The sequence below is a fragment of the Hyalella azteca genome, unplaced genomic scaffold (genome assembly GCF_000764305.2).
Source record: "Hyalella azteca isolate HAZT.00-mixed unplaced genomic scaffold, Hazt_2.0.2 contig7076, whole genome shotgun sequence".
NCBI classification, from domain to species: Eukaryota; Metazoa; Arthropoda; class Malacostraca; order Amphipoda; family Hyalellidae; genus Hyalella; species Hyalella azteca.
The window spans coordinates 296,385-323,571 of NW_025937210.1; the positions used below are offsets into that span (position 1 = coordinate 296,385).

At 40.2% G+C, this 27,187-nt stretch overlaps 1 protein-coding gene across 3 annotated transcripts; it reads right to left on the minus strand.

The window, feature by feature from the left end:
* On the minus strand, window positions 1-19,841 carry LOC108665780 (transcriptional enhancer factor TEF-3-like). Of its 3 annotated transcripts, none has more exons than XM_018152577.2 (10): window positions 19,834-19,841; window positions 7,855-7,982; window positions 6,958-6,969; window positions 5,113-5,151; window positions 4,453-4,631; window positions 3,805-4,000; window positions 3,304-3,366; window positions 3,022-3,188; window positions 2,364-2,598; window positions 1-2,004 (listed from the first exon to the last, which is right to left on the minus strand). In XM_018152577.2, the coding sequence occupies exons 1-10, from the start codon at window positions 19,838-19,840 to the stop codon at window positions 1,891-1,893; spliced, it is 1,140 nt and encodes a 379-aa protein (XP_018008066.1). In that variant the 5' UTR covers window position 19,841; the 3' UTR covers window positions 1-1,890. The 3 variants fall into 3 exon arrangements, with proteins under 3 accessions (XP_018008066.1, XP_047737066.1, XP_018008067.1); XM_047881110.1 differs by lacking the exon at window positions 19,834-19,841 and adding an exon at window positions 19,768-19,778; XM_018152578.2 differs by lacking the exon at window positions 6,958-6,969.
* Between the last annotated feature and the right edge of the window lie 7,346 nt (window positions 19,842-27,187).

Here is a 27,187-nt window from a genome sequence, read left to right on the forward strand (position 1 = left end):
ATGGTAGAAAATCCATCAAAATGTTTAAATTTTGAAAATTATCAGGAAAAAAAGGACTAGTCTCGACGACTCGACCTATAAGCTCTGGTTTATCACAAACACTATTAGTCAAGGACATCTTTTCAGCAATAAAAAGCGCAAAAAATCTTGAGATAAGAAAGACGGCAGAGGAAATGAAAAAGAGTTATTAGCCCATGGTAACGAAACTCGCTCTGCTGTGACGACAGCAATTCAGCAATACTTAAGAGTAATCTAAACACTAGGCAATATATATCTGAAGAGAAGCAGCTGTAACAGACGAAGTAACGGGCGACTTAAGCTTGACCCTCGAAGAAGAAGTCCAGCAGAAAGGAAAGCTGTACAAATAGAAATACAACAATATTCCCTAAGAATTTCAAATGCGCGAACAAATATATTACTTCTTAAAACTCTTAAGAAAAATATAGAATTGGCAAACTGACCCTTGGAAAGATTATAAATGAATTGTTTCCTTGATATGCACAGACCAGAATCATTTTAAACGGCACGTTGTGTCTAAAAAATTTCAGACAAATTTGAATTCATAATATAGACGTGAGCAATCGAATAGTATGAAATAAATGTTCAAAATCGTAGGACAATTTAAAATATACTAATTTTGACAGCAAATATGTGAAACGGAGGAGTGCAAGAATGTGGCACGGTTCGGACTTTAGTACGAGTCGAGCAGCAGGGCGGCATGGACTGGAGAATAATGCAAAATAGGTTGGAGGTGACAATTATAAATTGAACTACAATCACGCAGCTGCGATAATTACACTCACAATCGAGCTGCCTAAGAGAAAACAAACCATCATATTGACATAAATAATTTCAAGACAAAACCAATAGCTTGGAGATTCAACACCTGCAAATGACTCGTAAAAGAACTTGCAAGTGCGCTCAGCTATGGGAGCTCGTCGTTGAGCCACATTTAAGCACAGGCAAATGACAGACATGATCACAAATACGAGTTAAGTATCATTATGATATATGGGTAAAGCAAGACCCCTTCCCTTGGTAAGGATAATAGGTACAAATATAATAGATTTCCGTAACCCTAAAGGCACTTCATTACTTTCGTTTGCTTTAGGCTCGCGTTATATATACAAGAGTTGCACATTGCAACAGCGGAGTTTGCGCTTAATGACAAACGCAGTCTTTTGCAAAAATAATGGCGTGGGATGCAAGAGATCCAAGGAAAGGAGAAGTGATTCCTATAATTTCTTCACGAATTTTTGGTGAAAAAGTAGAACATATGAAAACATTAAGTACTGTTCGAAATAATGCAGCCAGTAAGAAGAACCAACCATAAACTGAATAAGAAATGAAGGCAAAAAACGCTGCATTTAATGGTCCTTACATTAATCCATAACTACCGGGACACCCTTTCTGTATTTGTCGCACTGCGTGGTCAGAGTGAAGTATGCTTACTTTTAAACTATATAAAGCATAAGATAATTGCGTGCTACAAGTCGGTAATAAACATAAAAATTATATGCACGACGATAATTTTGGTCAACAGACATAAAAACTTCAGACGCAGAGGATAGCTTAGTCTGCTCGTCTTGGATTTTAGCTGCACGCAAAATTGTTATCCAATTAACTATGCATTTTATACGAAAGTCATAAACTTGTCATCGACAAAATTTCAATGCAACGGAGACGAGAAAACAATGGGTTTTTAAGAGCTTGTATCATAAACGTTTATAAAGTAGGATTAACGTGGCTTAGACATTATACGTTTTTGCGGGAAGGTGTACGGGGAGGCTACGAGATACGGACGAGCGTGGGCACAGAGGTAACGAAGGAGATGTGGCGACATTTGTTGTGGGCTGCCACAACAAGCGGGTTGCTGAGCTTGGCCGTATGTTAGTCTTTAACGAGTCTGTATATGTGGTGCTGGGCGCCGTGCTCTGATGTCGACACTTCAAAAACGTAGGCTATGCAGAACAGAGTTTCTTGCGTCTCCCGGTGAGTCACCACCTAAAATTTTTAAATTCCTTTCAATTATAAGGAACAACATTGACTATGAGAAAACTAGCAGGTTAGCACGGCGTTCACGAGGATGGATTAGCTCTGTAATTCAGGGCTAAGGAATCTCAAATCTAGTGAGTAAAAATAAATCCATTGCGTAATGATAAAGCAAAGACATGTTCAAATTCATATTATACATAGAAATGAGTGGTACCATTTCAGTTCCATAAATAAAAGTCATGATTTTAAATTAAATTGATATTTACCGACAAAATTTCCAATTCAGTCTTCTCGTATATTGCAATAATACCACTGATCAGTTATCTATCATTTAAAAAAAATCTTGATGTAACTCTATGACAACTCACCTGCAATATGGTAAAATTCTCTAAGACGCTGTTCATCATGTATTTTTCCGGGAGATGTTTTAGTTTGTGTATAAAATTGATCATATATTCACACATGGGCGACCGTGTGATCCGATAAACAAAGCGACCGTTCTCGAATCTAGGATATTCCGTCTCGACCTTTTCGACAACCTGCTTGCCAAACGAGCACACTTTGGTCGAGCAAGTGATCGTCATATTGTCGGGGCTCTCGTATCTGTAACGGGAAAACAACATTAGTCAACGTAGCAGACAACATTAATCAACGTATCAAACAACATTAGTCAAAATATCAAACAACGTTAGTCAACGTATCAATGAAACAAACAAGAAAAATAAATAACGATATAAGACGTGTCACGGTCAAACGGAGAACAAAATAACGAGCGAAGAACTCTCCATTTAAAATTAACGCGTTGAGTATGTATTGGTTTATACATGTATAGACATGTATTTTAAACATACGTGTTCGCAAACAAATGTATTCCTGATATTGAATATAACGATCAATATTACGGCAAAATCAGTAGGTAAGGACGTAATATCAGGCATCGTAGCCTGAGAGTTAATAACACTTTTTATTAATACATCGAGCCCACAATACAGAGCCTAAATACAAGAATTATAGAATAGGACTGACTGGCTGGTGACGCCGTAGAAGGTGCCCGTCTCATCCTGCATATTTGTATTGAGGTCCGCCCAGAACTTCACAAGGAAAAACGCGCTCTGAGGACCTTTGTCATAGAGGTCTTTTAGCCCGCCTTTTTTCTCCGGAAATTTGTCATAGATTTGTCGAATATCCACAGCCTGTGAGCATAGAAATTAATACGATCAAGAATTGACTCGAATAAAAATACGGGAATTAGTGATATATATGGCAAAGAAGAATTCAGCTGATATTGTATGATGTTAAATGTCTTACTTCCAAAGGAGGATCGTTGTATGTTGTCTGGCCCCCGATGTGGACGAAGAGATGTTTCTGGTACTGCACAAACGAAAATTTTTATAAATAAGCTAAAAATTTCCAATTCTCTGCTAGATTAAACACACTCTCAGGAATTTGTGGTAAAAGTCTTACTCCAATCCTGTTCTTCATCACGAAGGCATCACACGTCAGCACTCTACTCAGCCATCATCAGTACAGGAAAATTTGATCCATTATACTGATGATCGCGACTCCCATTCATTCATTTAATCAATCATAACTATATACTATTCTTTACAAAGATGCAACTAACACTAGACAAAAGCGAGGACAAATGTGATCAGCAATTTTCGAGGCTACCACGCAACTTAATTTATTATTAAAAATTCGGCGACAAACTTGATTTTTATTCCCGTAAAGAACTGTCCGTGTTATTTATTATTATTATTATTAATATACAAGTTATTTTTTCGTTGTGAACATGCAAAAGGCACTGACCGTGTCAGGATCTCTCTGGCTCTCGACGAAGGCACTGAACTCGACGAGTCTGAGCTTGTGCGTGGCTATGGACCGGCCCTCCCAGGGGGGGCCCATGACCCCGGGGGCGGCGCCCTGGTGCCCTGGCAGCAACATCGACGCTTTGCTCTCGTCTCCACATACGAAGTTACCACCGTGTTGGCTGAACGGCTTTACGCTGTGCAAATAATTATATTAACTCGCAGTCTGAAAGTCAAATAATCGATAAAAATACTTCACGATCCTGAAGTCGGATAATTTACGCTGGTCAAATAATAATATTAATACTTACAAGTTAAACATAGGGCGTGGTGTTAAATATCTATCATCTTGGAAGCAAATTCTGACAAAATAGCGGAACATTTTTGATCCAAGTAAAGAATATAATGATTTTTACATAATAGTTATATAAGTAGTAGTTATATAAAAAGTATATTTTACATAACATTGCGTGAAAATGAACGTACTCGCGACTGGTGCCAGCTTACTGTCTGCCCTTTCAGAAGCCCCTGATACAGTCATGTAAGACATGGAGGGCGGACCTATGTTCAGTTCTACGGAACTAAATAATTTTTACATAGTATTCCCAAAAGGTATTTTTACATAGTATTTTTCGCAAAAAAAACGTACTCGTGGCTAGTGCCAGCTTGCAGTCCCCCTTGCCAGAAGCCGCCGATGGACCCAGGGTAAGACATGGAGGGAGGGCCGAGGTTGAGGCCGCCCTTCTGGTGCATCGCAGACGCTGACACGATTTGAGCCGACGACATCGAGGACATCGTCTGCAGCGCTTTCTCCTTCGTTGCTTGGTCCTGAGGCACGAGGATTCGTGTCAAATTCGGTATTGGGCGCGGTAGTAAATAGAGTAACAACGGACAGTGAATAACTAGAGTGACTAGTGTTTCATATGCAAGCACCAATGAGTAACAATAGTGACATGAACCAGTGAACAACACGAGTGACAAGTGTGACATTTACCATTTCAAGCTAGGTTGCGAAGAAGACAAGACTTCTTGTAATTGACGTCGATAATAACAAGTGTGATGTATACCAGTGATGTTTCAAACATATTACAAGTGCCGGTTATACATTTGCTAAATATGGCGTTGCATAGTGAAAAATGGATACCTATAACCAATGAAAACAAAATGTAGTTCGATAAGTAGAAGCAACAGTGGATGTTCTCAGCCTTAACCTTTGTAAGACAACTAGGTTACAAATGTGACTAAACTCAGTTCGATTACAACGAATTAAAATTAAAGTATGACAAGGATTAACGAAGTAAATGCTCACCAGTCTTAGCATGCTGTTGCTGTCGTCAGGTGAACAGCCCTGTACAAAAAAACATTTGTGAACGAAAGACACGATCATGTTTCTTAACTTATTCTACAGGGGTTGGTCAAAATAAGGGAAACACCTGACATTTGGATATCGTAATTTTTGAACATGTTATAAACAATGAAACGTGACATTTTTATGCTGTATTGTTGCTGCTAGTTGATATTTTATCCTCGAACACGTATTTCTAGTAAATTGTTGTGTCTATAACCTATGAATGGCAAACCTCTCTGACTTTCAAAAAGGCCAAATTGTTGGTGCCCGTATGGCAGGTACGGGTGTGACAGAAACTTCCCGAATGCTTAGTTTCTAGAGGTACTGTCTCAAAAGTAAAGACTGCTTTTGAAAGAGAAGGAAAAACGTCCAAAGCAAAGCACAGGTCTGGCAGAAAGTCGAAGTTGTCTGAGAGAGACCGTCGGTACCTAAATCGAATTGTGAGGGACAATCGAAAGATCACGGCTGTTGAAATTACTGCAAAGCTCAATGGACACCAACAGAACTAGTTTCCGAAAAAGACTGTCCACCGAAAATTGCACAGATCTGGATTCTATGGAGGAGCTGCAATTAGAAAACATCTGCTTTCAAATACAAATGCGTGCTTCAAAGCGTTTAGAGTGGTGTAAAAACCTCCATAATTAGTCCCTCGAGCAGAGGAAAAATGTGAATTTCTCTGACGAATCATCGTTTACCTTATTTCCAATCTCAGGCCGAGTTAACGTTTGGAGGCAGCCAAATGAGTCATTTAATCCCTACTTCCTCCACCCAACCGTAAAACATGACAGGGGATCTGTGATCTGGGGTGCTATTTCTTGGAAATACAGCGGACCAATGATTTCTCTTCATGGAAGAATCAACAGCCGCGACTATTTACGAATTTTGGATGACCAAGCTCATACAAAGGCGTAAGCACTGTTACCGAAGGGGAACGCCATCTTTCAAGATGATCATGCCCCGATCCATACAGCTGGAATTGTTAAAAAATGGCACGAGGAACATTCTAATGAATTTGAGAATCTCATTTGGCCACCAAAATCACCAAACCTGAATATTATTGAGCAGTTATGGTTGATTTTAGATATGCAAGTCAAAAGTCGATTCCCGCCGTCATCCTATTAAAAGATCTAGATCATCGTTCAAGTGAAGAATGGGTTAAAATTTGTTTGGAAACAATTAAAAATTGTTATGAATCACTGCCTCGCAGAACTGAGGCTATAATTTCCGTAAATGGTGGACCTACACCATACTAGAATATTTTTGTGGATTTCTCAGGTGTTTCCCTTATTTTGTCAAACCCCTGTAGTTCACAGTCATGTATTTTCAATATATTTTCATTCGTCTTCATCAATATTTTATTATTTTTATACAATGAATCAGAAAAATATGATAAAAAAATTCATTAGACTGCATTTCTAGATCACTCAACACTTTTCTTCAGTTAGACTAATCATTACCAGTAATTAATCAATATGTTAAATTACAGCTGCGATATATAATAATACCGCGCAAAGAACACAAGGTAGTAATTTAAACTATTACTCACAACTAAACGAAATAAAATAAACATAATGTCAAAAAACTAAGCCCTAGTTAATTATCAAGCAAATCCTGATTAACTACTACCACGAAGTTACCCTCCAGACAAACGACGTTGAAATAACGTTGATCACATGAAAAAACGTTAAATCAACGTTATTTTAACGTCAGGTGCCTGGTGGGTGAGTACTACACAAGAAAAGTTCGCGTGGCTGCCGAAACCAAGCAAAACGAAAGATGCACGATGACGTCACACACTCAACTTACCCCCGGCACATCCTGCAACAAAACGAAAAAATGTTCGCGTCATAAACAAAAATAACGACTACGTAAATAGAATTTATTAACAGAATTTAAAAAAAACTTCGATTAACCCTATGTCTACGGTGCAGTGAACGTCGCCAGTGCTATTCGTATCTAAATGCCAGGTATTGCCAGCTACCGTAAAATACGATAAAAGTCAGTACCTTTCTACGTGGACAAAAGTCAACAAAAGATAAAGCATTTTTCTCTTTGATAGAATGGCTGTCGTCAATGTAATTCCTGTCTAAAGGCCTGGCAACGATACCGTCAGTAGACATAGAGTTAAATAAAAAAACAGCTGAAATAAACTTGGAAGGGCAGGTTAGAGATAAACGAGTAATGTATATGAATGAAGAAGTGAAAAACGTTAAGTGGAATCATTAGTAGCTTCACTAATGAGAGTAAAAAAATGTTTTTTTAAGAAACATTCTCCAAAAATAGGTAATGCACAATAATAAAAAAAAACGAGAAGATTATTCAAGAATGCGTCATGAGTACAAATTACGAGTGCACGGTCTGTCTCGTTTTAAAATAAAAAATTGTTGTAAAAGTTAAAGCGTAAAAAAACAGGTGATTAACCTCCACAATCATGAACGCATAAAGACTGCACAAGTTTATTCGCAGATAATACAACAAAAGGCAAATAAAAATGGAAAGAAAGAAGTTATCATTAAGTTTACAACTGCGCAGTTGTGAACTCAATGACAGAGTGTTATAACGTGAGACGATATACACACTAACACACATAAAAAATAATTAGGAAAACAACAAAATTAACTAGAAAACTACCATTAGAATAAAAAAATAGACAAATAATACCACTGGGGAGAAGGTAAACGGATAAAATCATGCAGAACTAACCTTGAGTTTAGCTTGAATTTCGCGCAGCTTGCGTCGTGCGAGGACTTGGATGTGAGAAGAGACTTGCTTACGCGTCCGCGTCTTGCCCGTGCGAAGCTTTATGTATCGGGCGATGAGCTCGTTCCGACCTGAGTACAAGTCGCACTTTAGTGATGTTGTGGCATCAAAACACGCTGAAACATTCATGCTTTCCCATCCTTTAGTCTTTCTAGAGAAACACAAGGAAAAATGCATAGCACCGTGAAAAAATGGATCGGAAATAAACTTAAATGTTTAAAATGAAATATGAAGAACCTCGCAGATCGGAAGTCAGAGAAATGAACTATATATAATGCTAAGAGTACGCAAATTTTCCATAGTTAATAAATTAACTTTCCGAGTGTCTGTCGTCAATGACAAAGCAGCGTCTACAATTAGAACAGACAACTAATTTAGGGAAACATAATAAGAAATATGTCCACAGTTACTTCATTATCCTCATACAAAGCAAAGCTAGCACTTTTTTCTTTTGTATTCTATGCGAATGAGAGAATCCCATGTATGCAAGTCACAAAATTACTTGAAATACAAGCGTGAGATCCGCACGAACACTGTGGCAATCAAATCGATATAATTTTTTGCTTGCATGCCTACAAATGAACTACATCAAAACACGCTGAAACATTCATGCTTTCCCATCCTTTAGGCTTTCTAGAGAAACACAAGGAAAAATGCATAGCACCGTGAAAAAATGGATCGCAAATACACGAATACAAAACTCAAATGTTTGAAATAAAATATAAGGAACCTCGCAGATCGGAAGTTAGAGGAACGAACTATATTTAATGCAAAGAGCACACAAATTTATGGCATTTATAAATTAACTTTTCGAGTTTGATAATTAACAGACAACTAATTTAGGGAAACCCAATAAGAAATATGTCCACAATTACTTCATGATCCTCGTAAAAAGCTCGCACTTTTTTTCTTTTGTATTCTACGTGAATGAGAGAATCCCACGTATGAGAATCAGAAAATTACTTAAAATACAAGCTTGAGATTCGCACGAACTCACGGCAATCAAGTCGCAATAATTTATTGCTCGCATGCCTACAAATACCCCAAATAAAACTTGTACGAATGAAGCTCAGCACAACCTCTTACACTTGCGTCTAACAAAGGCTTGGAACGCTTCAGAAAGATGGCAACAAATTTCAAGAATTACCAATAGCGCGGTGCCTTATATGAAGCCTTTAGAGGTGCAGTCCCCAACCCTCCCCGCACACATGAACCCCAGCAGCAGCGAGGCTTTTCCCCTCTTTGCTGGGCGTTTAAAAGTTACCCTCTTTGAAGTAGGGCGCTTTATTAACAACTTATACACAGCGGCGTCGAGGGCAGAGGGGTTGAGGGTAGAACTTATGGCGATCCACTCATGTTGATTACGACCACGATAACCAAGTTGAATTTTGATCCGCAACACTGAGCGGAAAGTCCATGTAAGTGTTAAACACTGACTTTATTGGGCTTGGAGAATATACATCGGTGGTGGTTGCGAATTGAGCGTTCTTTAATGATAACTTCATTTTGTGTTGGATATATTGGAAAAATTATTCCGAATGAAGCGTAAAATTTGAACTTCTTTGATGCTTATACTGATCCCTTAGTTTTGAGTCATTTATATTACAGTGTAATAGTTATGTGCCACCGAAATAAAAATAAAAAGCGTAACACTATTTTTCAGTTCACAGATAGTTTCATTTTTTCTCCATGAACACGAAAAAGATGAGCCAATGATTCAGGCAGAATTAACGCTTTTTTTCTCGTCTAGTAAAGCGAGCCTTTCGGCACAAGTGAGGACCCAAGAGCAAGTGAAAAACCGAGCGGGTCTCCACAAAGAAATTAATCGAGCAGAAGTCCGGAGTATTTTACTCTTGTTTGAGCGAGACTGGAATATTAATCTGCGTCGCCTCTGAAGAAACTGCCTGACATGATAAGGGGTGAAAAACACAGCAATTAATAGACCTTGTGGGCTGCTACAGAAGAAGCTCAAATGGAAGATTGTTCGATTTAGAGAACTTCACAAATGTGTGAGGACATATACGCAGAACTGTAAAGCTTATTCAGTACAAGGATGTTTGATCAATGATCAGTCTCACGCTCACTTTAAAACATGACAGAATTCGTCGTTAGACTTGAGAAAAAAGTTGATGTTCACTTCTTCTTTTTCTTATGCTCTAATGCATGGCTTGGTTGTCATAACTTTGGAGTATTATTTTTTATATGATCGAACTTATAGTATTATAGTATAATTATTTAGTATTAGAGCTTAAGGCTTTCTATCTTTCATTTGAAAGAATTCTAGAACATTATAATTGCTCTTACATTACTTCCACAACAAATTTCTAGCATTATTTCGCTGCAAATTTACAGGAACACAAATAGCCCGGTTAGGAGGTATACATTGCACCAAACGGTAATAACCTTCAAAGTCTAACAGTGCACGAAATTGCACCAACTGGTAATAACCTAAATTGCACCAAGCGGTAATAACCTTCAAGGTTAACTGTGCACTGATCCAACACTAAAATAAAATAATCCCTTAATGAAAAACTACAGCTACAACTGACATGAGGTGAATGAGCGTTGCACAGTGAGGGGGAAAAGTCAAGGGGGTTGACAGAAGTAGGGAGGGAACTTATGAGCTTCATAATAAGGCCGCGAGATGGCCCTAAAAGTTGCCATAAAGAGCAGCCCTACAAAGCCCACTCAATAAAAAGCGAGCCAGCCCGGCCGTCACTGATACATTAAGGCCTTAAACTTGCTGACAATGCCTGTAATGAACACATTGCCTGCGCATCCATCGAGCGAACTACGATGCAGTGTAACTCGCCTCCACCAACGCAATTCTTCAACGATGAAATTTCTACGGAACTGCACTAATCAACGCTGATTGTAATTTTAGCCAGGTAATTGTTGGAGCAAGAAGCCTTAGTCACGTACTCTAAGCAGTTCGAAGCCTTAACTAACACGTATATGCACTCGAAGTACGAAGCCTTAGCACGTATGTACTCGAAATACGAAGCCTTAAAACGTATGTAATCGTAGGAGTACGAAGCCTTGACACGTATGACGTATGTATTAGAAGCACGAAGTCTTGACACGTATGCACTCAAAGTACGAAGCCTTGACACGTATGTACTCGAATTATGAAGCCTTGACACGTATGTACTCGAATTACGAAGCCTTGACACGTATGTACTCGGAATAAGAAGCCTTAAAACGTGTGTACTCGTAGGAGAACGAAGCCTTGACACGCATGTACTTTAAGGAATACGAAGCCTTGACAAGTATACACTCGGAGTACGAAGCCTTGACAAGTATGTACTTTGAATGCGAAGACTTGACATGTGTTTACTTTGAGGACAAAGCCTTGGCACGCATGTAGTGGAAATACGAAGCCTTAGACACGTACTAGAAAGAAGATTTCTATAATAAAAACTGCGATACTTCTGACAGCGAAAGACATTGCATGGCGGTGCGTAGTGCTGAAGACATTACTGAGCTCGATAATTATCTATACATCGAGCAGTAGGTTATTTTTACTAGTGGTCTTTTGAATACGTGTCACAAAATGCACGTTTAATCAAGTTTACGTGAATATATTTCAGCATTGCATAAAGAAATTAAAAATTCAGTAGTCAATTTCTTTCGCAATAAATACACAGTACCGTATGTTCCACCAAGCTCAACGCGCTACAGAGATTTTTATAAAACTTAGCCATGAAGCACGAGCACAAACATTTCGATCAATTATAGGTACTACTCCCAGACTAACATACTGAGTCTGATCAATTTGGTTAGGTTTACATCAGCCTCTTGTTCGTTTTCCCTCAGTCGCAATTGGCTTACTTTTCGATACTGTGTCCACAATTAAAACGAAACCTCTTTCTTTTACTTTACCCAAGTTCTAACGTGGCACTCACTGCCACGACCAATACTTGCCCGCTAACCAAATCTAAGCGACTTCCCCTTTTGTAAAATCCCAACTCGCAGCTTCCCCAGACACATCCTCATGATACCGCGATGGTAAAAGATTCGGCATGCAGTAAGGTAGCAGCAGCACTGTCAGCAGCACCATCGTCATCAGCATGGCAGCGGCAGCAGCACCATCGTCATCAGCATGGCAGCGGCAGCAGCACCATCGTCATCAGCATGGCAGCGGCAGCAGCACCATCGTCATCAGCATGGCAGCAGCAGCAGCAGCACCATCGTCATCAGCATGGCAGCAGCAGCAGAGAGTCAGCCCTTGTAGCTCGCAGCTCCAAATTCCAATTAAAAATGAGCTGGCATAGTTGGCATACCAGGCGATCCTCGGCGACGTGCCTCCCTCCCCACCACTCCCCTCACTCTCTTCCCTCTCTCTTCCCCAGCCCCCTCACTCTCTTGTTCTTGTGGCTCCTCCTTCCTCTTTCTTAACTCCTCCTTCCTTCCAGTATTATTTTACATATAACTACCATCTGTTCAGAATCTGAGTTGATCAACTAGAACCCAAAACTTGGACAGTTTTTTTTTTGTTTTTGCCAGTAACAAAAAGATCTTCAACCTCACCTATACATCGCAAATACGGTAGCGAAATTGCTATCAGACAAAAAACTTTAAACTTCAAAACCGACAGTGAATTCCTACAACCAACCAAATAATTCTAACGAACCAATAAATAACCAACAATCCCAATTCAAATATCAACAAAAAATTTTCTTCTAAATCAAAAATACATTGAATACTTGTCACTGCACCGAAAAATTGTCTCAATTAGGCATACTCAGAAAAGCGCGAGCATTAATAAGTAATTGTGGACGATGATGTAAATTAATAGCCTTTAGTTTCTCAATGCGGTCACATTAATGAGAAGAGCGGCCGCTGCGCTGTAGACCACCAGAACAAAGTCGGCACCGACATCAATTCCAGCCTGCGGCCACGAAGCCGTAAAGCTATAAATTAAGGACCTAATCGTCTGACCAGTCAGGACAGGAGAAGGCATATATAATAAGGAATATTCGAGCACCATCTCAGGAAATTCTATGCATTCCGAAAATTCTAGGGCCTGACGTATCATGAAATTTATATAAATGGGAGTAAAATAAAATTAAGTTGTCATAAAAAAATATTAAAATGGAATTTAAAATTGATGTAATTATAATACGAGAATACTACCCTACACAGCGCTTGCAGTGATAGAAATTCGTGATGATATCGCTGGAAGGATAATATGAATTGCTTGGTGAACTAAGGAATTGCGTAATAAATTTGTTTTTCATTGGAAATCGAATACAACGAAAGATAATTCTGAAAACATATTATTTCAACATGATCGAACTAACGATTTGCAGCAAAATTATTAGATCGTGAGGATCCAAAAAAATCGTAACGTTGTAAACTAAACTCGACTGAGCAGCGTATCGCCTGAACTAGATTGATAAAAAAAAACTCATCGGCTCGACGAGTTAAAAAAACTCATCCGTTTCAGCTTTATTTGCTTTTTCATTGCGTACTTCACAACGTCGAAGTTAGAATAAAGAAATACGTATGAATACGTATACGTTAGAAATACGTAAGAATAAACCTATAAGTAAATACGTATACGTTTACGTATGCAATTCAATAATAAAAATAAAGATTGTACACTCAAGCAGAAGATGCTGCAAGTAGTTTGCCAAGTAGGCAAGCGATCTTCAAAGGAGAGAAGCTCGTCTCAGTGGCCAGCAAACAAACGCTTATTTCTGCTCGCCGTCGGTGGCCAGCGCTTTGGCTCCTCGAATTGACTGAGCGGCTGTGGCGCCAGCAGGGGTGACCAGTGGCCACACTTTGAAACGGGATTAGTGCACGTAGCGGGCTAAGTGCACGCAGCGGTTAAGTGCACGTAGCGGGCTAAGTGCAAGTAGCGGCCTAAGTACACGTAGCAGTCTAAGTACACTTAGCGGCATAAGTACACGTAGCGGCCAAAGTACACGTAGCGGCCTAAGTACACGTAGCTGCACAAGTTCACGTAGCGGCCAATATCTCATCTGTGATTTGTGGGTTTAGCTTGAAAAACCGACAGTGATTGACTCGCTGAGTTGCAAAATTTTGATAAATTACCCGAAATGGTGTAAACATATTACCTTGGTTATATACTTCTTTACAATTGAATGAATTATGTAGTCGAAATAGTGACACACTTTCTTACCCGGGATATGAGCAGAGAGCGGACGTAACACTTGTATAACTTCCTTTTGCCAAGCAAAACTCGATCAAGACGAGTACCTGGATCACAAGCGTAAAAAGTGTATTGCTATTTGGACAAAAAGCCGCTCATTTATCTTAGTGATACGCTTAGCGATGAATCAGATAGAGGAGACGCTGCACAATGCCAAGTCCAATGCGCGCAACAGTCGTATATTGAAACGCAAATTATTCCCCTGTATGTGGTTTAAGAAATAATTGATATTACGCTTGTATTATTTAAGGATAATTATCAGCCGGCAACATAATGCAATGAAGCGATTAGTCGACAACTATAATAACACTACCTAACGTATGCGTTGGAGCAAAATTCGATGAAGACATGAACATTGAACGGGATGCAGATTTCAATGAGTTTGACCGCTGGAAAGCCTGTGAAACATCACGAATGAAAAATAATTCTATCTATCGAGAGAAAACTTGACAAAAGCAGGAAATAACAGAATTTGATGTCCTCAGGTGAGACTAACAATATGGCATGAAAAATAGTGTAGAATTCAACGAGTTTGACCACTGGAAAGCTTGTTAAGTATCACGAATGAAAAATAATTATATCTGTCGAGAGAAAACTTGACGAAAGCAGGACATAACAGAATTGTGATGTCCTCAGGTGAGACTAACAACATGGCTTTAAAAATAGTGTAGAATTCAACGAGTTAGGCTGCTGGAAATGCAAGTGGAGATCCAGAGAACTGGCATCATGGAAGCGTCAGGATCGAGGGTAGGAGGAGCGACGGCGTCAAGTTTTGGGCCCGAGGGCAGCCAATGCGAGGCGTCGAGTGAGGGTAGCAGGCGTGGCCTGACCTCACCGTGACCCATGGTAATCCTACCCTTCATCCTATTGAGGGATAACACAATCCTAGAACACTTATACAACATATTAAATCACTGAACACCTTGAAAACATATTAGTAATAAATATATATGCAATTTTTCTGCTTAAATCACAAGTTTTGTTTGGCCGCAACAAAAATTCTGTTCTTGGTGCGTGTTCACCACACGTTCTGATATTATCCTCACCAGAAATTTACACAACATTACAGTAGCAGAAAGCATAGAGAAAAATATGTTTTATCCAACAATTAAAATATTTATCCGACAGCTATCCATAGACAAGCAATGTCCAGTCATATTTGATGTCCCTGTAAACGATGTCGAATGAGGATATCGCGTGCAATGTCGAATAATAAGACATATCTTCGTAAAAATTTGATGGTCTCACACTGCATTTATAAAGGACGTTATAAAGCGGAATGGCTTCTACATGCTCTGTTTAGAGGCGACAGAAAAATATACTTTCGATTGCTATACGTAAGCAGAGAAGCTAAATTTCAGCGTCAGATGAAATAAATGCGCGGCCAATGCATTAAAACTTGAGTTAACAATGTGCTGGCATGATGAGTCAGCACGACTGCAGCAGCACGAGCTGCTCGTCAGCACGACTGCAGCAGCACGAGTGCTCGTCAGCACGACTGCAGCAGCACGAGCGTTCGTCAGCACGACTGCAGCAGCAAGAGCGCTCGTCAGCACGACAGCAGCAGCACGAGCGCTCGTCAGCACGACAGCAGCAGCACGAGCGCTCGTCAGAACGACGGCAGCAGCACGAGCGCTCGTCAGCATGACGGCAGCAGCACGAGCGCTCGTCAGCACGACAGCAGCAGCACGCAGCCTGCATCCCCTGTTGAATCTCTGCCTGCATCCCGTGTTGAATCTCTGCCTGCATCCCGTGTTGAATTTCCGCCTGCATCCCCTGTTAAATCTCTGTCTGCATCCCCTGTTGAATCTCTGCCAGCATCTCCTGGTGAATCTCTGCAGCATCTCCTGGTGCATCTCTGCCAGCATCTCCTGGTGAATCTCTGTCTGCATCACAGCACACTTATAAAAGACGAGTTTCTGCACAATCATCAACGCGAACAAATTCTCTAATGCCTTGTTTACGTATGCAATTGAAAAGTGCTATTCAAGTGACAAACCTAAATTTTATTCTAAATTCTGGCTCAGCTAAACCGCATGTTTTCTTCTATCAGTAAAATTCGGCAATATATTGAAACGCTCAAAATTAGAAGGGTGTTGATCTAATAGTTAAGAATGCAGCACTCAACACACGCAGGCATCTAGGCTCATGAGAATTCAGGATATCAAATGACCAATTAAACAGAAATGCCTGTCATCAACAAGGTCTAAAATTACGTATACAAGCTCAAATTCGTCCGTTTCACACCTGGCAAATACAAAAAAAAAAAATGAAACTAAAATAATCAAGTAGACTATTTTAGTACGTACATATATTGATTCAAATGCAATGTAACAACCGCGCGTCCGATACGACCAGAAAACTCGGCATGACGACGCTAGTTTGAGACGCGTAAAGGTGTGGTAATTTTTCAGCGCAGGGTGGCGTAGGTTTCATTACGTCGCCGTATTGAGACGCACACAATTTATTAGACGACCCTAGTGCATGCATGGCCCTATAGGGCTGCCTAGAGCAGCGTCTACCGCAGCTCTGAGGCTCGCAGCAGGCATGTATACGGATAACACAAGGGGAATATACACGGATAAGGAGTAATATACACGGATAACACAAAGGGAATATACACGGATAAGGGGAGGAACGGATAAGGGTAGGAACGGATAATGGTAGGAACGGATAAGGGTAGGAACGGATAAGGGGAGTAACGGATAAGGGGAGGAATATGCACGGATAAGAGGGGCAATATACAAGGAATAGGGGGCAGGAATATATAAGAATAATGGGATAATACACAGGGATAATTGGGAGACTAGACACCTATAAAAAGATAATAAGAACCACACATGAGTAAAGGAGCGAGGCACGCGATTTAAGAAGGATTGTAAGTAGAATATGGAAGATAACACACGAAAAACTATAGACCATATACGGACGAAAAAATACGGACGAATACAGAAGGTTCACTCACGGCCAACACACGAATAAAAAATTCCATAAATAAATTTAGACAAGAATATCGCGAATGCTTTGATTGGGAGCTATAAGTAAAATGTCTCGAGTTCTCATTTGAAGTCATTCATATGCTGAGGAGATCGTTAAGTAAATAATTAATGAAGTGACGTAATTATCACACGAATATACAGTAGCAATACTAGTAAGATTTATGTCTGAACGCAAACATTTATGAGAGGCACAAAGAACTTAAGGATAGATTTCAAAGATAAAAGGATAACAAATGATAGATAGGATAACAAGTATAGATTTTATCCCCGAATGCGGAGGATAAAGAGACGAGAATAAGACTTGAAGACGTGGTGGGGCTTGAAGAAGCAATAAGTTGTGGCGGCAAGGAAGCAGCAAAAAGCCACCACAGACGAGCAATAAACGATCAGACGGCGAGGGCGCGACGCAACCACGCGTCGCCTGGCCGTGAGCGCACACCAATGCACGCAAGCGCATCGCCGTCCTTTCTGACGCGCCAGCCTTGGGCTAAAATTGAGGCTTAAACACAGCCTAACGCAGGCTAAAATTGAGGCTTAAACACAGCCTAACACGGGCTAAAATTGAGCTTATGTTCGCCGTGTGGTGCAGAGCTGCATTTTACTGTGTGGTGCAGAGCTGCATTTTACTGTGTGGTGCAGAGCTGCATTTTACTGTGTGGTGCAAAGCTTCGTATATTACTGTGTGGTGCAAAGCTATATCCTACTCACGTGCTCCCATTAATCCCTCCTTTAGTTACGAGAGTTTCACTATGGCGATTAGATGCGTTCTTAAAAATTGCTAACCATGAGTTTAGATCAAGCTATTATTAAATGTTCATAAAGGAGTTTTACTATAATTATTAATTATTATTATTTTTATTCGGAGTATTGTGAAAGATAACTAGTAACAAGCTAATTGTCATGTTGAAGTGAGCAAATACAAAGTAGTTTGTAACTAAATAGCGAAAATAGCGTTAGGCGCCCAGAGTAAAGACTGCGTAGTTGCATACGAAACTACTAGAAAAGCTTGAGCTGCAGTGATGGACTAGCACGAGCTCTATAGGCACAGGTGCTAGAGATGACTCATCGCTGTAAACAAACGAAGCATGAGGATGAACTGATGCACATTTAGTAGCAACTGAGAACAACAACCCCAAGCACTGGCTAGGCTCAATTACACCTGCCTCCTCATTATACGAGGAAAATAATGAATCAGCCGACATGACCAGAGACACAACAGGATGTTTCTGTATTAAAATGGGTGTTTCTGTCATCAGGTTGGTGGAAGCGTTGACAAATTCTGAGTCACGTTGAGACGGTGAAATTTAATTCTAACTTAACGAGGTGAAATGAGAACGTGGCATAAACTAGCGAGTGAAAAAACGTGTCTCGTCAACTTGGATGATGGTTACAAGCAACATCGCAACAAGCCAATAGTCTAACAAAACTCTTGCATTTAATCTCATATATGAAATATGAAATATATGAAATAATTCAACATGAAAATATAATTTCATGTTGAAATTAAGCGAGCGAACAGCCGATACATGAGTTACCCTGCCATCACATTGAAACTCAATAATGTCGTCACGAACTCACTATAACGCATTTACGTCAAAAGCTAATAGCGAAATAATGACGTGGGTATAAATGCTTATCAGTTGCAATATATCTTATGAAGCACCGTGCCTTGGGAGATTTCCTGAGAACGCATAAACGGATTCGCAGACGGATACGATTCAATTAACCTGAATTGTACTTGTAAATTCTACGTATTGCAGGCAGTAAATAAAATCGATATGGATTGATTAAAATCACTCTAAATCGACTCCATTAAAGATTGCGGAAACAACCGCAAAGTTGGGATTTGTCATCTACAAATTTCTCGCCTTTCTTTATAGTGGAACTAGTAACCACTGATGTTTTATGTCACGTTGAGTGACCTCATATTGATAGCACTTGACAATTCCCGCCACCGAGCGCACATCTTAGGGAATAAATCACGAAAAGCACAACTAAATCATTCTGAAGAACTAAAATAAATCCCTGTCAACAAGCTGGGCCACAAGGAGACATGTGCCCTGAAGAGGCCGGTCGCCGCCGCAGCGAATGACGACGCAAAGCAAAACTAATTTAAGGGAAGCAAAAGCGGGGCGGAGGAGTTCCCCAAATTGCCCTCGAGACAAATTAAAAGATCACGAGTCTCGCGAGACGCAAGACAAGGTCTCGCGTAGCACTAAAAGCCCTCCAGCGCAGGCTACAATTAGACCAATAACGGCGCGCGGCCAAAATAATGCCGGCTTATTGCGCCGCGCTAACTATAATGTCTTTTTCGGTTACGGGACGAAATTTTTGGCTTTATTTATTCAAGTTCATTAAAATCAAACGAGGTTCATGACATACAATATTTATGTACAGACAGGCGAATATTAATAGAATTAGTGGTGCGTGCAACGATCGCAGACAATTGCAGCAAGAGCATTTATGACTGGTAATCGTAATTGATGCAGATTACTTTTGTCTCTCTTCACATAATATAACTTGACCTCGCTAAGTGCGTTCACCTTACCAAGTAATACACGTAAATTCATTAAATCTTATATGTACATGCTACCTTAACCACACCGCCTACCCTCACCCCCTTCCAACCCTAACTCCAGCACTCACCACACCCTCCTACCCTCACACCTCATCACTCACCATACATCTTGCCCTCACTCACCATACATCTTGCCCTCACTCACCACACATCTTGCCCTCACTCACCATACATCTTGCCCTCACTCAACGTGGTCCTTGTCGTCGCCGTTCAGGGAGGACGCGTCGTCGTCGTCACCCAGCGGCTATACAAACGCATACCTTATCCTAAGCTGCTCGTCTTGTTGCTTACTCACTACTTAACTACCTATATGCTCTACTCTACTGCCTCTATGTTAGTACCACTGCATGGTGTGTCTGGTTGCATACTGACTACTTAACTGCCTCTGTTCTACTTTACTACCTCTATGTTACTGCCACTGCATGGTGTGTCTGGTTGCTTACTGACTACTTAACTACCTCTATGTTACTGCCACTGCATGGTGGTCTCGTTGCTTACTGACTACTTAACGACCTCTATGTTACTGCCACTGCATGGTGGGACTTACTGACTATACTTTACTGCCACTGCGTTACTACCACTGAGTAACTGGTCGTCTGGCTTACTGCCTATACGCTGCTGACTATCTATGAATATTTATATTGTTGCTTACTAACTAGCCTTACAGCCTCTATAATACGGTACTAGCTTTTACTGCCTTATAATACTGATAATCATTAAATGGTTGCAGGACTCTGGTACTAGGTACATTTGTGTGCTTATGCTACTATTCTGAATATTTCATTGCACTGCGACATTGTCTTCACTAACAGTTACTATGAAGCTTCCTCATATTAAAGCTACTCTTCATTTCACAGCTCGGTAACTGGTTCACCAGTTTTTTCTGTAATATTTGTTGCTGACAACAGCAACAATGACAACGATAAGAGCAACAACAGCATTGACAACAACAGCAACAATGACAACAATAAGAGCAACAACAGCATTGACAACAACAGCAACAATGACAACAATAAGAGCAACAACAGCACTGACAACAACAGCAACAACGACAACAATAAGAGCAACAACAGCATTGACAACAACAGCATCAACGACAACAATAAGAGCAACAACAGCAACAATGACAACAATAAGAGCAACAACAGCACTGACAGCAACAGCAACAACGACAACAATAAGAGCAACAACAGCATTGACAACAACAGCAACAACGACAACAATAAGAACAACAACATCAACGACAACAATAAGAGCAACAACAGCATCAACGACAACAACAAGAGCAACAGCAGCATTGACAACAACAGTATCAACGACAACAATAAGAGCAACAACAGCATTGACAACAACAGTATCAACGACAACAACAAGAGCAACAACAGCATTGACAACAACAGCAACAATGACAACAATAAGAGCAACAACAGCATTGACAACAACAGCAACAATGACAACAATAAGAGCAACAACAGCACTGACAACAACAGCAACAACGACAACAATCAATGAGAACAGCAACAGCATTGACAACAACAACAACGACGACAACAATAAGAGCAACAACGACAACAATAAGAGCAGCAACAGCATTGACAACAACAACAACGACGACAATAATAAGAGCAACAACAGCAACAACGACAACAATAAGAGCAACAACAGCATTGACAACAACAGCAACAACGACAACAAGACGGGCAGTTCACCTGGCCGACCCAGCAACAATCAATAGCGGGGTGGAGGAGGGGGGGAGGGCAGAGGGTGGTGAGAGAGGGGTAATAACTTGAGGGACGGGGGGAGTAGCCATTTGAAGGAGCACTAAATCTAATGCCAAATTATATGAACGAGTTTCGATAGGTTGAGTTTGAGTGAAAGACGAAGTAATGGCGGAGATGAGAAGGTTGCGGCGGCGGAGACGATGTTAATAGAAGCAGTCTTCTATTATTAAAGTTCTGATGTGTGTTTAAGAGTGTAAGAGTGCCGACGTATTAGATTGAAACTAGGTGCTAAAACGAACAGCAAGAACAAAATAGAATGGGATATAATATAAGCATTATGAGAGCAGGTTGCGGGTTAAGGAACGTCGACCATAATCAACAAGAGAAGGAAGTAATAACAGCTTTGTTACACAGCTACAAGCTGGAATTGTGTAAGTAAGCTTCCCAAAAGGCATTTTACGCTGAATTAACGTTGAATTAACGTCGTTTCAACGTCATTTGGCAGGAGGGTTGTAACCGAGGTAGGTACAATCTAATGAATGCGATAATCATCATTATCATTTAGAACTTATGGAGAGGAGAGACATGAGGAATGGGAATGATAGAGTTTTGGATGTGAGGGGAACAGGGAAACAAGACAAAGGGGAGGAACAACAACAAAGAAGCGCGTATGAATAACGGAAACAAAAACACGCAACAAGGACAGGCAGACAGGCGACAATGCGGCCAAAAGAAGCGACAGAAGAATGATATATAGAAGTGGGAGATGAATGATATTGAAGTGATAGGAGAATGATATCAAAGCAAGAGAATAAAAGAACTAAAGGAATGATATACACGCGAAGAAAATGATAACGGAGCGATAGAATAATGATATGGAAGCTGGTGAAGAACGACATCTACAACACGACAACGAAACCAGCAATAGTCAACTCCGGAAACATACTCTCAGCAACATCCCTGAATAAAGAAAATTCAACCTCGATGACTCAAAATAACAAGCTTCAATCAACGCATCTCATACTGAAACTAATGTTTCTTTGTAATCTAATATTCACAACATGTGTCGAGAATAACAGCATATTTAATAATCTAAAAAATTCGTTGGCTAGCAAGATAAACTAGACTAGTTACAACAAACGCAGTTCCTACACAGTGTGTGCAGTCTACCTATTAAACACTAAGTAATTAATAGATAATTAATACTCACGTCTAAGTCCTGGAGGCAACATGAAAAAAAAAGAAGAATGACAAATCAGCACCTATTGCATTGAATTTACAGACATTTCAACACACAATATTTCCAAGTTGGTTAGTGAAAGTTAGAATTCAAGTTATAAGTGAAGATACGTTAAGCGTACCTATATATATACATACAATATTCCGAGTCAACGTACGTAGCATAACAAATGCTTTAAATGAGCCCATTATATCATTTTATACACTCTTAATACGTGTCACGACTAAACAATACAAAACTAATGGAATATCTACATTAGGTTGCACACTGTACGTGCAATATTCAAAGCTTGATACACCAGTATGACAGTTGTATAGTTAATTTAGTTAACTATTATATAATCATATTAGATTCTACTGTTGGAAAAAGATCCACGCAGGGGTAAGAGAGATTTTAGAGAAACATTCTAACAAACTAAATATGCTATAAGAAAAGACATAGCCTATACTGACTGATCATGATTAGTAAACGAAATTTCGTGACTCTCGACAAGTGCGACGTTCGCTTATTTCATCATGATTTTATAACGAGAAGAAGCAATTGGTTTGATGCACATGACCCAGAATACATTATATCAACTACAAAGCCACGTCAAATGGCGATATCAATACTTAAACTAATGCATACTCATTAAAAAGTGAAGATGCTAATGAAATGCTGGCTTCAGAAAAAGAAAACCTATGAAGAAGTCGGCAATTTGGTACAGAATAGAGGTGCCCTGAGCGATCGCTTCACATTATCTATCATCTTAATGTCAGTCATGGGCAAAATTACGATAGTTATAAATGCAATATTCAGATTTGCCTGCCCGTGTGTATGAGGAAATGTGATCCAATAATATACATGAACATAAAGAACAGGTTAGATTGGCAAGTGCAAGTTCGGCACTGAATTAAACTCGAGATTTACTACAGCGAGTTCTTATTATATTCAAGATTTATGTGATGCAGATAATGCGCACACTTGTGCACAGTGCACGTAATGCTCACTTGTGCACAGTGCACGTAATGCTCACTTGTGCACAGTGCACGTAATGCACACACATGTGCGCAGTGCATGTAACGCACACACATGTGCGCAGTGCATGTAACGCACACACATGTGCGCAGTGCAGGTAATGCACACACATGTGCGCAGTGCATGTAATGCACACACATGTGCGCAGTGCATGTAATGCACACACATGTGCGCAGTGCATGTAATGCACACACATGTGCGCAGTGCATGTAATGCACACACATGTGCGCAGTGCAGGTAATGCACACACATGTGCGCAGTGCAGGTAATGCACACACATGTGCGCAGTGCAGGTAATGCACACACATGTGCGCAGTGCATGTAATGCACACACATGTGCGCAGTGCATGTAATGCACACACATGTGCGCAGTGCATGTAATGCANTCAGTAGATCATGAGTAGTTCATTCCTCAGTAGATCATGAGTAGTTCATTCCTCAGTAGATCATGAGTAGTTCATTCCTCAGTAGATCATGAGTAGTTCATTCCTCAGTAGATCATGAGTAGTTCATTCCTCAGTAGATCAGGAGTAGTTCATTCCTCAGTAGATCATGAGTAGTTCATTCCTCAGTAGATCATGAGTAGTTCATTCCTCAGTAGATCATGAGCAGTTCATTCCTCAGTAGATCATGAGTAGTTCATTCCTCAGTAGATCATGAGCAGTTCATTCCTCAGTAGATCACGAGTAGTTCATTCCTCAGTAGATCATGAGCAGTTCATTCCTCAGTAGATCATGAGCAGTTCATTCCTCAGTAGATCATGAGCACTGATTCAACTCTGGATGAATGATTCAACTTACTCAATTTCGAGTTGATCACGACACTGTTAACTGTTATTGACAAGGGACAAAAAGTTTTATCGTTGACATAGCCACTGATTTCGACGAGTAGTATTGATGAGAAAAACTAATTCAACATGAAGAGTTATTCTTGCATGTGGTGCATAACTGAGACCAGTATGTGACAATCACGTATAAATTACAATACTTAAACAATTAAAGTTTGTAAATGCATCACGGCAGGCCAGCTTGTGACTGAGTGAATAGCACATGACAAGATCAACACACATCACTTGACACACCACAAAATCATCACACTATACCAAGCACCACAGCATGATGAATACCACACCACGCATCTCTAACTAACTCTCATATGGCGTGCAAGGTACCACACACAACGTGCCTTCACCACACACTCACGCCGCACACCACGCACTCACGCCGCACACCACACCACGCACATAACACCACACCATACCATACCACGCACACACCATACCACGCACACCACACTTGCAGGCACCTGCGCTCGCACCACTACGATACCATCATACCATCATCGTCACAGTGCCCATAATGGTGCACCGTCATCACAATGCACCGTCATCATAATGCCTCGTCATCACAACGCCTCATCATCACACCGCCTCGTCATCACAAGGCATCAGGTTCACGGAGGCTAAGATGTATCCTGCCAAACGTGGCTTAGAGGTGAAAGTGAACGCCGCTTAGCCGACACCTGTTGCACCTACCGTCTCTCTTTCCCGTGAAGAGAGAGAAGTGAGGGAGAGAGAGAAAGAGAAGTGAGAGGGAGAGAGAAAAGTGAGGGAGGGAGAGAGCAAGCCACGGGTATAGAGAGCGAGTGGGGACAGTAAAATGAAATAAATATTTTTATTAGAGAGATTGCGAGATTTTCAAGCTATAAGGATTACGAGAGCAAGTGTGATAATGGATGAAGATGAGTGACCGGAACATGGCTGAGTGATGACAAACGATAGAAAAACTGATGTCAGATGATGTTACCTATTTTTAATTATAGATAACATATAATTTTATGACATCAACATATATAGATAATACCTGGTATGCAATATAGATAAATATTTACACATATTAGCTACACGGGAGAATATTTTCTTTATATGAGAACAGCGGACGATTGTTGTGAGGAGGAGGAAATTAAGGATCTTATTGTGAGGGAGAAGGGAGGACGCTTGTGAGGAATTAATGGGAAGATGAATGTTATTTTTAGAGGGAGGCCATACATGAGGAGGGAGGACGCTTGTGAGGAGGGAGGACGCTTGTGAGGAGGAAGTGGGAGGCTGTTTGTGAGGAGGACCCCCTCCACCTGCCTTCCTCCTATACAGTGTATATAGGATACTGTATACAGTGTATAGTATACACCTTTGCAATACCTTTTCTTTATTTGCTCAGTTCTTCTAGCTATTATATTTTATACCTGCTTCTGATTTTATTTCTCTAAAGCAAAAAGTAGATTCGAAAGAACATTACTGCGTGTCGAAGTCACAACATAAATACCAGACTATTTATATATTATAGAGGATTAGAATACGATAAATAATTGCGCGCCTGGGGTTACTACGCCAAAAGCAGTGCTACGTCATCCACAGCAGTGACAGTTGTCTAAGCTACACAACAAAACTACAGCATTCGAGTTCAAATACGTATTGGTTTTAACTGTATCCGTATAACATTTAAAGCTGGCTCTACGAGAGATAAATACTGACTGGTTTCCAAACTTCAACGATAAAGACGCTGTTTTAGCAACAAGTGCCTTCATACTTCATGTTATAATTACCTTCATATGAATAGAATATCGAGAAGATTATCGAGATTTACTCAGATTTAACTTGATTGAACCAGGTTAGGTTAAATCAGGTTAAACACGTGCATTCACAGCACGTGTCGATATTACGATCACTGTCTCGGTGGCATCAAGCGCGTTAACATCGTAACATTTTTGGATTGATGGTTCATACATACAAGATCAATCCAGCCTATTTGAGAATCACCCAAGTTTGTTCGTCTAGTTGTAGATTAATTGATAGAGTATAATGTGCAGTTATTTGTGTATATTGCTTGTAATGATTAGCATTCTGCTCAATATGTTTATTCGGATGCATGGGAGATGCTTGTGAAGCATTCATCAATACATGCCGGCCATGAATTCATACACAATTTTCATTCATCTTTATAACACTTATATCCCCACTGCTTATGAATTTATATTATTCTATCAAAGTTTAATACTTCGACTGCGAATATATGAGTAACTTAAATGGTTTCGTTTTTTACACATGCTGGTGGTGGTGAACGCGACTGTCTAATATGAAGGGGCAAGGCGAGCAACTAACCAACACTTGACACGCTGCCTCCCTTCCCTCTCCAGCTTCTCACATCGCATCATTAACAATAAACGAGTTATAATTACATTACCAATTATGAGGGAATCTCTTCAACATCTCAAATGTTGTTACTGCACGTCACATATCAAAATAAAATCTATTCACGTGTACGTCCAAAATTAAAGTTTAATTTAGTTTGGTATATCATTTGATACTCTATTATATCCTCTATGTTATCAGTAGAAAGCGGTACTCGGCAAGCATGCAGCAGCAGCAGCAGCGTAGTACCACTCAGGTTTGAGTAGTGGCGGCGACTAGCATGGCCTAGTATGCTGGCTCGGCACGCTCACTATGCTAGCTATGCGCGCGAGTATGCGAGGCATGCTAGCGTGCTA

What these genes read in the sequence shown, in the direction of transcription:
- LOC108665780 (XM_018152577.2), bottom strand. An exon ending in CAAGCTGGCACTAGCCACGA is followed by an intron (nt 4,001 to 4,452) that starts GTACGTTTTTTT and finishes TTATTTGCACAG; the next exon opens with CGTAAAGCCGTTCAGCCAAC. An exon ending in GCCAGAGAGATCCTGACACG is followed by an intron (nt 3,367 to 3,804) that starts GTCAGTGCCTTT and finishes TCGTTTGTGCAG; the next exon opens with TACCAGAAACATCTCTTCGT.